The 14,214-nt window shown below is 46.2% G+C and overlaps 1 protein-coding gene across 2 annotated transcripts in view; it reads left to right on the plus strand.

Moving 5' to 3' along the window:
- Positions 1-13,987, plus strand: part of Ptpn11 (protein tyrosine phosphatase non-receptor type 11) — a 66,597-nt gene extending 52,610 nt beyond the window's left edge. For both annotated transcript variants that reach the window (XM_048447451.3, XM_048447452.3), the window contains exons 14-16: positions 6,864-6,976; positions 9,575-9,667; positions 10,254-13,987. In XM_048447451.3, coding sequence (XP_048303408.1) covers positions 6,864-6,976; positions 9,575-9,644 — 183 coding nt within the window. In that variant the 3' untranslated portion in view covers positions 9,645-9,667; positions 10,254-13,987. The remainder of the gene's footprint in view (positions 1-6,863; positions 6,977-9,574; positions 9,668-10,253) is intronic.
- Positions 13,988-14,214: the final 227 nt, after the last annotated feature.

Here is a 14,214-nt window from a genome sequence, read left to right on the forward strand (position 1 = left end):
CCAGACTTAGAACTCAGCCTACAGTTTCCAGCTTGCTTCAGCTTTGATCTAGGCTGGTCTATCCTGATTTCATCTTGTAAAGTGAATGCCTTGTTCTTAATAGAGCATGGCAGTTTGAGCCACTAATTTGGCTGCATTGAAACAGTGAATTTCAATTTTAATAAGCTGTGCATAATGAAGAGTGTGCAGTTGGAGCCTTTCCATGTGAGGCTATTCATAACAGATACAAAGCTGAGTTAATTAGGATGCGATATGCAGAGGGGGATGAGGAGAGCTGTTCTTTTGGGGGAGCTTTGCTTATTCCCCTCCCAAACCCCATTGTTTCGCAGCAGATGGATGATATCTGAACACCAGCCACATTTGTCCTTTTTACTGCTATTGCTTTCCAGAAATCATAAGAGAGGGGACTCAGTGTATGTCACAATGTGGCAGGCTGTTTTCTTAATGGGTAGCTTTATTTTTTTTAAAGACCATCTCACTGTGTAGCCCTGGCTGGCCTGAAACTCACTATGTAGATCAGGCTGGGCTTGTACTCACAGAGGTGCTGCTGCCTCTGTCTCCCAAGTGCTGAACAAAGGTATATGCTTCTTTACCTGGCTTAGAAAAATAGAACCACATCATCAGCCTTGGCAGCCAGAGGGAAGTGCCCCTTTCTGAGCTTAGGTACTCACCCAGACACCCATGTTAGGCATTCATTGTGCATACATTGAGAAATAAAGTGTACATAGGTATTTGAAGTCATATGATTAATTGACAAGCCACCTATCCTGAACGTCAGTGTTTTAAATCTGAATTCAATGTGAGCCATATATATATGTGGCTCTAGAGAACAAACCCAGAGCTTCATGCTTTCTAGACCAGCACTCCACCACTGATCTGCACCAGGGCCTCATACATACTAGGCTAGCACTCCACCACTACTCTGTACCCCCTGACCTCTAAATATAGATGATTACTCTGAAGTTCTTTTATACACGACTTCCAGTTACATTAATTGGGGCTATTAATAGTTCAAGAGGTGCTCAAAGAATAAATTTAAAGAGGCAACACTATGATTGCTAAGTCTGGCCAGGGACAATTCAGGAGCACACTGTCATCTTGCCAGGGGTTCTCTTGTTTCGCTTGAATTTGTATCATGTTAGAACTGAGAGGAAGAAACAGGTGGATCAGAAATTCAAGGCCATCTTTGGCTATGTATTAAGTTCCTGGTCATTGTGAGCTATATGGGACTTGGCCACAAAAAAACAAAACAACAATAAAAAGAAACCACTGCTACACGAAAAGAACCAACCTTTTCCCCCCACTTATTTTTAAATTTAATTTAAAATATGTACGAGCCTGTGTCCACATGTGGGTGTGTGTCCTTAGATCCCTGGAACAGGATGTGCACTTGTGTTGTGCAGCACTGCTGTGTGGACCTGTGCTTCCCACTGTAGGAACACTTTGTTTGCACTCTTTTTTGTTTGTTTATTTGTTTTTTCGAGACAGGGTTTCTCTGTGTAGCTTTGGATCCTGTCCTGGAACTTGCACTGTAGATCAGGCTGGCCTTTAATTCACAGAGATCCACCTATTTCTGCCTCCCAAATGCTGGGATTAAAGGTGTGTGCTACCACCATCCGGCCCATTTTGCATTCTTACCCGCTGCCATGGCTCCCTCTTAAGTCAAGCAGATCCCTGATTTAAGGAACAGGACAGAACTCATTCAGGATAATGAATTATTTTGAAATGTAGTAATTTTCCAATTTAGGATGAGTTAAAGCCCATTGGGAGTGAAAGAATTTGCTAGAAAAGGTTAAATGAAAACAAGAAAGTGACAGTTGGGTGGGAAAGGAAGGGGAGAGAAAGAGAGACAGAGAAGAACATACACACTTGCCAGCCAGAAAGAAATACATAGGGAAGTGGGGTTGGGGCAGTCATGAGTGTCTATGTATAATAGGTCTCTTTGCAGTTTGAGAGATTGTTTTTAAAAATTTCCATTTATAGTAGTAAGTACTTTATTTGCAAAAGCAGTATGTGGTATTTCTTTATCTGACTTATCTGAATGTAAGATGTTAACACAAGCACATTCATTCTCTCTTTAAACTTTGAAATATATGCAATATTTAAAAAGAAACATTTATGAGTATTTATATCTCTTTGCTGCTAAGTGCGTTGGTATGTATTTTCAAAAATATAAGGACATTCTGTTACCAAGTCATGATTTAGTTACCAAGTTGAGGAAGCGGACACTGATAGAAAGCTCTGTATAACCTCATCAGAACTGGGGCTGTAGCCTAGTATGAGAACACTTACAGAATCCTGAGGTCCATCCCAGTACTATATACAAGCATACCAGGTGGAGCTACACACTTGTGGAACTCCAGTGCTTAGGGGTTCAGGCAGGAGGACTGAAAATTCCAGTCTAGCCTGGGCTACATTAGACCATCTTTTGATAAAACCAAAACCAAACAAGAAACCAAAAATCTGGCCTGGCTCAAAGGTTAAGGACATGCGCTGCTTTTGTAGAGGACCCGAGTTCATTTCCTAGCACCCATGTCAGGTCGGACGGCTTAAAACTGTAGGTAACTTCAGCTTCAGGGCATTCAACCCCTGCCCCCAGTTCTGACCTCCTTGGGAACCTGGTCTCATGTGTGCGCACATGTGTGTCCACACACACACCCCCTAGGAAGCTAAAATAACCCACACACCACATTCAGATTTTACAAGCTGTCCTGCCTGTGGTCAGGGTCATACCATGTATGCAACTGTCATGTTTCTTTGCCTGTCTTCTGAGTGATTTCTCTGTCACACTGTCACTTTTTGGTGTGGGAGAATTGTCTGTATTCTGTCAATCATGTTTTAAATAACAGTGAACACCAGGATTGGGCACTGGAGCTATAAATGATGATGATGGGTATAGGTGGGAGGCTGAATGGGGGAGGGTTCGAGAGGTGAAGACTCCCTGATGAGGTGTGGGAGGATTCAAGTTCTGTGTTCCAGCCAGGGGCACTTGCCCTCCCATCCTGCTCTTGGCCTTTAGAGTTTAGGAAAGGTCAGAATATCTGCCCATGGAAGGTGCTTCACTGCAGATGGCTTTAGCCTGCCTGCCCCTGAGCATCAGTTGGCCCTAGATGAATCATAGGCATGCAGACCTTTGTCCGGGGGTTTCCTAGATACTGGAAACACAGAGCCTCCCCTCACCTGGAAGTAAAACAGAACCTCTCATCCCCATGGGGCTGAGACAAGCCCACCTGGCTCATTGATGTTCTTCCTAAATGACTGGAAGAATCTGCGCTCCTTGGGCTGCTCTCACCATCCAGATAGTTCTGCTCTCCCGTATCAATTGCTCCTCCCTAGAAAACACTGGCCACTTCATGCAGGAATAATTGGTTTTGACTTTCAAGAAGGTACTGAGTAAGGAAAGAGGAGGTGGTTGCTGTCAGAGGGAATGTCTTCACTGTCATGCAAAGTGAGAAAGTTTTGTAGATCTACTGTGCAACACGAGTATACTTGGTACATGCAGATGAAGCTTTGCTAGCTGGAGGAGCTTCTCCTTTTTTTGCTCTAATCCTTTTGTGACCATTCCCCAACCTGTGCCCTCTCCTCCCCCATCTTCCTTTTCCCTTCTCGTCTTCTTCAGTGTCAGAGATAAGATTTGAGACAAGGTATCTTTCTTTCTTTTAAAATATTTATTTTATTTATAATTCTGTGTTATATGTGGGTATGTCTGTGAAGGTCAGAAGTATCAGACATCCTGGACCTGAAGTTATAGGCAGGTGTGATCTGAGACTTGAACTCCAGTCCTCTGCAAGAGCAGTGTGAACTCTTACTTGTTATGACATCTCTCCAGCCCAAAGTTGAGGTTAGGTTCCTGTTCCTCCTGCCTCCTCCTCCCAAGTGCTGTGATTATGGGTGTGCACAGCCACACCCAGCATAGCCACTGGGCTTGTTTTCCTTCCCAGGGTGTGTTCTCACACTCCTTTGGCTCAGGAGCTCTCCTTGCTCCTCATTTCCCCAGAGTGAAGAGAGAGTGGTCACCAAGGAGTCACAGCTTTGATTGGATTTGTTGTCACAGATGCCTTGTTGCCTTTGCTCTGGGAGCACATCCATGTGTGATGTTAAACTCCTTACCCAGTGTGGCCGTTCTCAGCATCCAGGGAGACTTAGTCTTAGACACAAGGTCTACAGATTCTCTTGTCCCTTGTGGAAGGCCTTAGCTTTTCAGAGAACCTGCTCTGTCTTCCTGTGGACTTCATGTAGCCCAGGTTGGCCTTGAACGTGGGAAAAGTCTGTGTCTGCTTAGTACAACATTGTTTGTGGATATTTTTGATTCATAGTTGAATCTGTGTAGAAGCCACAGATAATAGAGGGCGACTGTATGAAGTTGATAATGTTCTCTCTCTCACCTCCTCTGCCTCAGCCCAGAGTGGGGCTGGGGATTTTAGAAATGACCCTGTAAAATGTAGGCCTGTGCTGTGATGTCTCCCTGCAGGGACCCCCATCCTCCAGGGCTCACCTGAACTTCAGGTCCCAGTGCCTTCCTGAGGAGTTTGTTGCAGTGTGAGTAGCTTATGTCTGGTTATCAGCTGCCTCCTTCCTGTGATGTGCAGGCTGGTATGCTATGCTCCATGGTCTGTGTGCAAGGACCTCGGCTTGAGTAGTTGTGGGTCTGCTGGGCTCCAGTCAGTCTCTGTCTGGTAATGTAGAGACAGTGTAGTTGAGTTTCTCTTTGATACCCCCTCCCCCTGTCATCTTTTTACATTCCTGAAACCCCAGAGCAAACCCCAAGCTTCATACTGTATTTACTTGTCTTTATGTAGAGACAAGAGCCAATATAGCCCAGACTTGCCTCTGACTCTGAAGCTGAGAATGAACTTGAACTTCTGATCCTCTCTGAGCTCTACCTTCCTAGAACTGAGATCATGAGTGGTTAGTGTGCTCTGGGGATGGAAGCCAGGGCACCTATGCTGGGCAAGCAGTCTACCAAATGGGCCACATCTTTGGTTCCCAAAGTGGCTTCTTTTGTTTAAAGGACATATTCTGGAGAAGAGGTTCAGTCACTAAGAGACCTTGCCACTCTTCCAGAGTTCCTGAGTTCAGTTCCTAATAATCCATGTTGGTAATTATAACAACAGTCTATAACTTCAGTTTCAGGAAATCTAATGTTCTTTCTGGCTTCCAAGGGCACTTTGACACATGTGGCATGACACATGTACATATATCAATTAAACACAAATACAGACATCTTGAAACTGCATAGACCAGTGTTCACTAGTTCAGATATTGGCCAGTGGGATCCAGAGTATTATTGTTCTTCAGCTTGTGTCTTTTACTTATCATTTTATTTTATTTTTTTATAACTTATTTTTATTATATGTACATTGGTGTTCTGCCTACTTTGTCTGTGTGAGGGTCAGGTCCCCTGGAACTGGAGTTACAGAAAGTTGTGAGCTGCCATGTGGGTGCTGGGAATTGATCCCAGGTCTTCTAAAATAGGAGCCAGTGTTCTTAACTGCTGAGCCCATCTCTCCATGCCCCCCCCCCAGGCATTTTATATGAATCCGTTTGCACACAGTCCTCTCCTTTCCTCTGCTGCATACTGTTTCACTATATGAACATATAGTTCTTTTGCTCCGTTGGGCATTTCTGAGAGCATCATGTGCTAGTCACCCCATAACCCCTGTACAGTTTTTAGGTTCTATGCAAGGGTTTCCCTGTGAAACATGGATGCAGTTCATCCAATGCATGCTTTTTTATTTTCACTAAAGACTAGCTAGTTAGTGCCACTTTCACTGTTGAGAACCAGATAGCATCTTTTCTTTTCTGCAGTGCTAGGGGTCAATCCCAAAGCCTTATGCAACCAGGCAGGAAGCACTTATTGCTAATTTTGTTCCCAGCCTACCAGTTTAACCTCTCTGAGCAACTGATAGTGGTTCCCAGGAGTATGTCAGTCTTTAGTATGGCTACACTGTCTAGCAGTGCTCCTACTTTCTTGATGGATTCCACTTTGAGAATTGGCAATCTGCAGGTGAATTTGAAAAACGGTGACCAGCCAATGGGACGGTACAGTGGTTAGAAACACTTGCTATTCAAACCTGATGGCCCTAAGCCCAATCCTCAGCGACCTGGAGGAAGAAGAGAGCTGACTCTATAGGTTTGTCTTCTGCTCTCTACACATGTGTGGCACGTGTGAGCCCTTACACATCACATACACATATACACATGATGTCATAAAGACATCATGAGTTGAAATTGTATTTCCATTGATTTTCTTGTTGATTTCCTTGCCTTGCCACGTCATTAGAGTCAAATAACGTTTTAAGGTGCTGTGTGTGGTAGGAATTAGATTGGAGGGTTGGCGGAGTATCTCAGTGCCAGAGCACATGCTCAGCCTTGTGCAAAGGGCTCTAGGTGCCATCCATCCCCAATGCTAAATGAATAAAGTGCATTATTGTGCCTTCCATCCCTGCACGCATTTCTACTTGAAGTGAGTCCTTCTGGAGTATATCCCTTTCTTACTGTCATCTAGACATGGTGGAGTGGGCACACGCCCGAAGTGGTTAGAGTTCCGTGCAAAGTCAGCAGGAACTCTGCACTTAGGAGCAGGGCCTCTGGCCTGGTTCAGTGGGCAGTTTCTTCATTCCTATAACTCTGGGGACTCTGGGATACTGCGATCACAGAGCACCCCTCTTGAGGGTGCTGGGCCAAGGAGGAGACAAGCTCCTGACAGTGTGGCTAGCATCTTCGTGTTCTTAATATTTTGGCCTGACCATCTCTCTTTCTCTCTCTTTTTCTTTGATAAAGTAAAAAGTTCCTTTGTTTCTGTGTTCTTTTTAAAAAAACAAATACACAGTCATTTTTACCTGTATTTTTCCAACTTTCAGAAAAGCAAAAGGAAGGGACATGAATATACCAATATTAAGTATTCTCTGGTGGATCAGACGAGTGGCGATCAGAGTCCCCTGCCACCTTGCACCCCAACACCACCCTGTGCAGAGTAAGTAGTGATGTGGCAGATTAGCTCTGGTAAAAGCTAATGCAGTTGTTTGCAGTATTTCCCTTTTACACTTGCTTGCTACCCACTGATAATACATGGGGGTGGTTGGGGTTGAGGCTCTCTATGAACTGTGTGGACAATGTCTAAACAGAGTTTCAAGGTCCTTAACCAGTAGGCACATGCAGGGCTTTCCAGACCCTGTGTGGCCTAAGCCTGTTAGGTCAGAGTTCTCTATGGGAAGTCTAATTTCAGTGGAAGATGCTGTCCCTTACAATGTATTGTGGCTCTTTGACAAGTAAGAATGAATAAATTCTCTATTCATGTGTGAGCATGACTATGATCTGCCAGTCTTCCTGCCAGGCAGCCTTTTTGTTTTTTTGAGACAGGGTTTCTCTGTGTGTAGCCCTGACTGTCCTGGAATTCACTCTGTAGACCAGGTCAGAGAGAGATTTGCCAGCCTCTGCTTCCTGAGTGGTGGGATTAAAGGCATGTGCCACCACTGCCTGGCCCAATTAAGTTTTTAAGCACAAGGTCAGAAAGCCAGAGCACACAGAACTAGCTTTGTTTTTTAAAGGAGTCTTTAAAAAAGCGAAAGGGCATCTATCCCAGTAGGAAATGATGGGCAATTATGAGTAGGCTTGCTGCAGAAGAAGCAATGGGCGGGCGGCTTAGGGACACACAGGGAGGACTCGCTTTTCTTGGTGGTCAGTGAACAGGAAGGGAAAGCTTGAAGCTCTTTCCACACAGCAGATGAAGTCAGAAGGGCAGTGTCCAGCTGTGATGAGGACAGTTTTGTTTTCGAGGAACAGCTGTCTATCCCACAGCAGCAGTTCAGGACCTTGGTTCAGCTCCACGGGAAAGCTTGCCTTGGCAACTCCAGCCAGAGCCTTAAGAGTACAGTGACCTTTGACCTTGCACCTTGGAGAGTTCGTCTTATGGAAGCGCTCAGATCTTGGGAATGTTTTTTTTCCCAGAGGCATTGAGCATGACATCATCTTGATAATTTAAGAATTTGGAAGGTACTTTAATAGTATACCTGTGACAGGAAGCCATTTAACATTCCCAGCATGTAAGGTACTCTGAAGTGGAGTGCTGAAGGACCCATGTCCTGTCAGGCTCCACATAGCCCTGAACTTTGGATGGGAAAAGGAAATTAGTTCCTGACTTTTACTGTTAAATACTACAGAATCCCTAGTATCCAGCAGCTGTGGAGTTGTCAGGGTTTTGAATATTTAACCAGCTGTGTGCTACATCCATCTCTACAGATCTCTATCTGTGTTTGTTAGATAGACACAATCCTTAACCTGGAGCCACAGGCTGATGCTTATAACTTCCTTAAAGGCAACTAACTGTCCTCAGGGCATTTGGGAGTGAAGTATGCCAGTCTTCTGTGCTGATGCTCTGTAGCCTGTCTTTAAAGACTCTCAAGAGAGGCAGGACTCTGAAAGAATATATATTCTTTCATGAATACATATTCACATTCCAGGAGACCCAGGTCCCTGCAACTTAAATGATAGTTTTCAGGGCTATTGGCACAGGTTAGCACTGAAGTCTGCTGTGATCTCTCTTCCTCATTCTGCTCCTCCTGTCACCCCAATGCCTGGTGTCCTAAGGGCCCTGGCTTAGCCACAGTCCCTCAGACCATACCCCTCTGCCCCTCATGCACCATGGCCTAAGAAAGGAAAACCCCAAAGCATAACACACACATTGGTTCTTTCCAGAAGGGCTTTGCCAGTTCCTCGTTTAAAGTGAAATACATCAGAACAGCCTCTGTTAGCCTAGTCATGTGGCTAGCAGCTTTGCCATTTGTACAAAGTCACTGTCCGTCATAACATTTACTTTCTCTTTCCCCTGGCATCTGGCTTGTTTGCCTCTGCTGTGGGCTTTTAAAGCCCCATTGACTTTAATATTGGCTCTACACGACTCTGAGAGCAGATAGAGCCCTGTGTTTACATTCTCTCTCTGTTAAACACAGAAATGAAATCCTGTGGCAGTAGTGTTCTCTCCTGAGTCACTTTCCCTCTTCCTGTTGTCCTCTCTCCCAGCAGACTGCCTGGGGGTGCTGGTGCTTTAAGCCACTAACTGCAGTAACTTGCTGGGGAGCCAGCCCCTTTCCCACGAAGCTCACCTGCTACTGACAGGCCGCTCTGCCTCACCCTTCTTGCTGTCCCCACGTAGAATGCACACCTCAGATCCCTGGGGCTGCTCAGAGTCCCCATCCTCCTGGCCCACACAGACTCCTCTGATACCCTTCTTAACAGAAGGAGGCTGGCCCTTGGATGTTTTTTTAGTTCTTCACTCAAGGCTCTAAAGGTGTCTGGAGCCTTCCTTCCTGTTCTGATGCCTCTGCTGGACTGACCATAACTCCTGTCTTGTGTGCACATGACCCAACTCCTTTGTTATCCTCCAAACAGCCTTTGCTTCATTCACACTCAGAAGGCACAGGAGTCAAGGCCCCTGATGCTCTCCCAACTTCATAATGATACTGTACATAAGTGTTTGAGAGTTAGCTCCTGGGTGAGAAGGGGGTCTTAACAAAGCTAGGCTAGACAGCACATGGCAGGAGTTCAGGTATCTTCCTCCTTCCTTTCTCTGCAGAATGAGGGAGGACAGCGCTCGAGTCTATGAGAATGTGGGCCTCATGCAACAGCAGAGGAGCTTCAGATGAACCCCACTAGCGGCAACACGCAGGTATTTAAACACCACAACATTCTCTGGGACTGTGTTCCTAGACAGGCGGTGATTTGTGTATGCTAGAGCAAAACATACCGTGATTAAGCTTTGCAAACCAGCCTCTTTCTTCTGGCCTTATCCCTCTCCAGGCCGGGTTTAAGGTTTACAGTTCACAGAGCATTAAAGTCAGATCAGATAACTGCATGGGGTGGGACTGGAACATAACAGCAAGCAGTTGGCTGTGGCAAAGCACAGCCATCACTGTTCTGCAGATAGAACTGGGCTTGAGTGGCATAGGCCCTGCTGTGATCTCTTGGCATCAGGAGCAGCCATGCCTCTAAGGGCTTTTGATTGGGTCATTTCCCTGTGAGGTGCCTCCCTGTCAGTCACCGTTGATCCATATACATGATGCAAGCTTGTATGATACGTTAGAAACACACAGTATAGTTAGTATCACAGCTAAAATTCCTGTCAGTAACAGTGTAGTTTAGCAGAGAACGTTTGTCTAGCATGTGTGTGTGACACGCTAGTTTTGGTGCACAGCACCTTCCAGAAAGTATGACGCTTTTCATGCTTATAGATGTGCAATTTCTTTCTACCCCAGATGCGAACTTTCACCCCTTCCCTAAAAATGTCATGAATAGACGAGAAAGTTTCCAGGACCCATGTGTTCAGAAGCTCGTCCACCTGGGTTGTCTAACTGCCTTTTGAGAAGCGAAGTTTGGAACCATTTGAAGAGCACGCATCTAATCGGCACCTCCCTTCCTCAGATAAGGAGAAACCGCTCTGCGTTGTCAACAGTGCTGTTTTTATAGAATTGGCTTTGAATTGTGGAAGCAGCTAAATTGTGCTCTGTATTTTACACATTATGGGACTCAAATTTTAGTTATGGGCAGGATTTTGTTTCTTTTAATGACCTTAACTGATCTGATACCCTCTCCCCCGCCTTTGGGGTATCACGGGCCCCTTGTAAGAAGAAAGGATTTGGAGAAATTCAGGAACAGCTTCTCTAAGAAGCCAGCAGTCTGTAAATCACTGCTCATTTTACACTGGTCAGGGGTTGCTTAGGGCTGCCCATCATCACAGACTCACTGTTCAGTTGCAGGGACTGGGAGACCAGGTTGTAGGGTTGCACTGGTGAGGGCTTTCTGGCTGTGCCACAGCAGATGGAGAAGAGTGAGGGCTGGCCTCACTCTTACAGCAAATCAGTGACTCCATCTTCAAGATCCAGCTGTTCCTGAGTGTCCCACCTGTCAACACCATGGCATCGGGATTCTCTGTGCTCCCTGCAGATGCATATTGGGGCACATTCAACACAGAGTGACCCAGTCAAGGACAGTTCACTTTGGTAACAAAACGATCATTCAACCAATGATGAGAGTCAGGGGATAAAAAGTCATGGCCGTGGGAATTGGCAGATGAGAAGCCTTTCCTCTGAAGGTGACCCCTTGGCTTCAGGTGGTGACGGACAAGCTGTCTGGGAAGTGGCTGTTGTCTTTGCACTGCGGTCATCATCTTGTATTAGTAAGACCTTGGGTGAGTGGCATTTGGTCTTCACTTGTTCCTGACCGGCCCACACCACCCCCATTCTTCAGTCTTATCTGGACTTGCATGAGCCCATCTGCCCTGTAGGGGTCACTTGAGGAGTTGGCAACATGACTGAGACCCTTAGCTTCTGTCTCAATGCTCTGTCTTCCAGGTCTCTTCTCCTGGGTGTCTGAAGAGACACTTAGCTTCTGTCTTCCATATCTCTTCTCCTGCGTGTCTGTAACCTCACTAGCAGAGAGGCTGGGCCTTTATGTGTCCCCCAGGGCTTAAAGGCAGAAGTGTCCAGGCCTTCTTCAGATTCAGGCCTGGAATGGCCATGACTTCTTCCATGGCTCCCTGTGTGGGAATCAGACACATCCTGAGGTGTTTAGTGGAGGTGCATGCTCTGGGGCCACTGGTCTGTCAGATGGCCTCAGACCGTGCTGTGAGTGAAGCAAGTGGCTGTAGTTAGCAAGAACCCAGGCTGCTTATAGTAGCTGGTGTAAACTGTGGGTCAGATGAGAAATGTACAGAGCCCATTCTAGAAGCTTCTGAGCCAATTTTTCTGGCACCACACATGTGTTGCACTACCCTTATTTGAAGACCTGGTGTGGTAAGGGTGGGTGTGTTTGGGGATGAATGGAAGCTTGTTCCTGAAGCCCTGCAGATGGGTGAAGGTGATGCTTCATTGGGCCTTGGTTGAGCGTGAAGAGTGGCAGTCCTGGCCAGGCCTCTTGTCAGGTCTGGTCAGCCACTTGTGCTCTCACCAAGCAGCAGGATTTGCTAATGTTCTGCCACAAGTGCCTTCTCCAGAGACTCCCCGTCTCCTGCTTGCTGATCGTTGAGAGCATGTTTCAGTGAAAGTATTCAGATATTGATGCTCATGACAAACAGTGGCACAGCCTCCACTCACATTCCTGAAAGGAAGGACTGGACCCTGCCTTGCACTGTTCCTTTCTGAGGCCTCCCATTCCCTGGCAACCTAAGGTGGTTGGGCAGTACAGGGCCCCCATTTTCTCAGAGCATGTGTGTTGATTCTTGCCCCTTCTCCACTGGACTCATTACTTCAGAGCACAGCGTGGCCTGGCCATGTTCCCTCATCAGGGGAACATGGGAACTGCTGCCTTCTCACAAGCCTGTGACGATCAGGATCCCAAATCCTATTTTATAGCACATTGTCACAATGAATGGTGTTGGGGATGGTCTAGACTCTCGACTTCGGGGACAACGTCTCTCACCAGCACACACAGGTTGGCTGTCCAGCTGATCTACTGAGTTAACGTCTCTGCCTGCAGCTCAAGATCCCAGAGCAGAAGACTTGTTCTTAGCCCACTGTGTTCAGTACAGCATGTGGTTTCCTTTGGCTCCCAGAAGCCAGCCAGTTGTCACAGCAGTAAGGGAACAGATTCCTACGAGTCCCTGGGTCTCCCGGATCTGTCAAGTGTGGTGGGTGCAGTGTCTCAGGAGAGGGTGCTCTGTGTTGGAGGCAGGTGCAGTGTCTGGGAAGGTATTGGAGGTGTGGATTTGAAACAGTGGGAATGAAAGTTGCAGAAGTAGTTCATGGGCAAGTTGGAGAGCAGACTAGATGTGACACACATGGTCCCCTCACTGCTGAGCCTTTTAAATTAGAAACATAGGATTTTATATATGGGGGAAAAATTGTCTAGCACATAGTATTGGGGTTTCTAGAAAGCCACACTTAAGTCTTAGTAAAAAGGCTTGCCACACTGGTGTGCGACCCTAGTGATGCCCCAGGTTGCCTCTGCCATCATAGTCGGTGCCTTTCTGATGGTGAAATTGGGGTTAGAAAAAACTGTTGGGTGTTGTCAGCTATGTTCTTACAGAGCTGGTGGCCTTCAATGACTTTGAATTGGTCAGGGTTATTTCTAGGGTGTTTTCTGGGAATTCAAGAACATAAGCATTGTTTTCCTGTGCCAGGACTGAGGCAGGTACACTTGTGAGGTGTTCTGTAGATTCGTGATCCTTAGGGAAACAGACTGCAGGCAGAAGTGCAAGCCCAGTACAGGCTTTGCTCTTGTCGGTTGTCAGGGGTCACTTTACAGCACACAGTCGTCCTGGTTTCAGATGCCTTCCTTAGGGCATCTGTGCTAGTCTGCCATTTACTGAACCTTTCCCCCTTTTGGAAAGAAGCTCCTGTGTAGAGTTCGTTGTGTCTCCCATCACTAGCAGCTGTTGCTCTTTCTGGGTGGGTCAGACACAAGTGAGAAGAGCAGTTGCTGTCGGTGCTGTAGAACTTGGCTGCGCAACAAACTAATTTCACAAGTATTCTTCCTAAACCTCAATCATGGGATTAATAATTTGCCTGTTTATTTATGACCTAATTGTGACTCCTATTAATAAAAGCTAATGGGAAAGGCCCCTCCCTGAGGCTGATGACTAGACTCATGTTTAACTTCCCTACAGCATTCTGAAGCACCAGGCAGAGTATTAAAGAAATATAATATTTTATTGAAAATTCTGTCCTTTAAAAGGAACATGCTTTTGGGTGTCATCATTTTGGTGTGCCTCATGTAAATGTTGGCTGTTTGCTGTTTATTACACTATAGTGGCAGGAGATGCACTTAGCTGCCATTCTGCCCACACACCATGTAGTCTGCGATTCTTTTTTAAGTGACTGTAACAGAATAGTTCATGTAGGGAAACCTCAGAGGTCATCACCTCCCCACCTGTGTCATGAGTGTCAGCTGCTTTCTTAGCTGAAGACATCAGAGTGTATCTGCATACAGAGGCAGTGTATTTGTGAGCTGTCTGGAACTAAAAAATAGAATACAACCATTTTCTTGTATTATAGTATTTGTCATTTTCTTTGTTGGCATGTCTGGGTGTGGGGTGGGAGGCAGGGGGATGATGGTGTCTCAGGCAGCAGTCCTGCTGGAAGGACTCTGCAATGCAGAGTAAGGGTCTCATTGTTGGCCTACCTTTTGTGGCTTCCAGGGACAAGCAGGAATTCTGGCTGCAAGGACTTGGGAGTGAATAAAGATCCCAAATTGTGTGACCACTGTGGGACCGACTGGAAA

Source organism: Myodes glareolus, chromosome 2 (assembly GCF_982192425.1).
Source record: "Myodes glareolus chromosome 2, mMyoGla1.1, whole genome shotgun sequence".
In the NCBI taxonomy this organism is placed as follows: Eukaryota; Metazoa; Chordata; class Mammalia; order Rodentia; family Cricetidae; genus Myodes; species Myodes glareolus.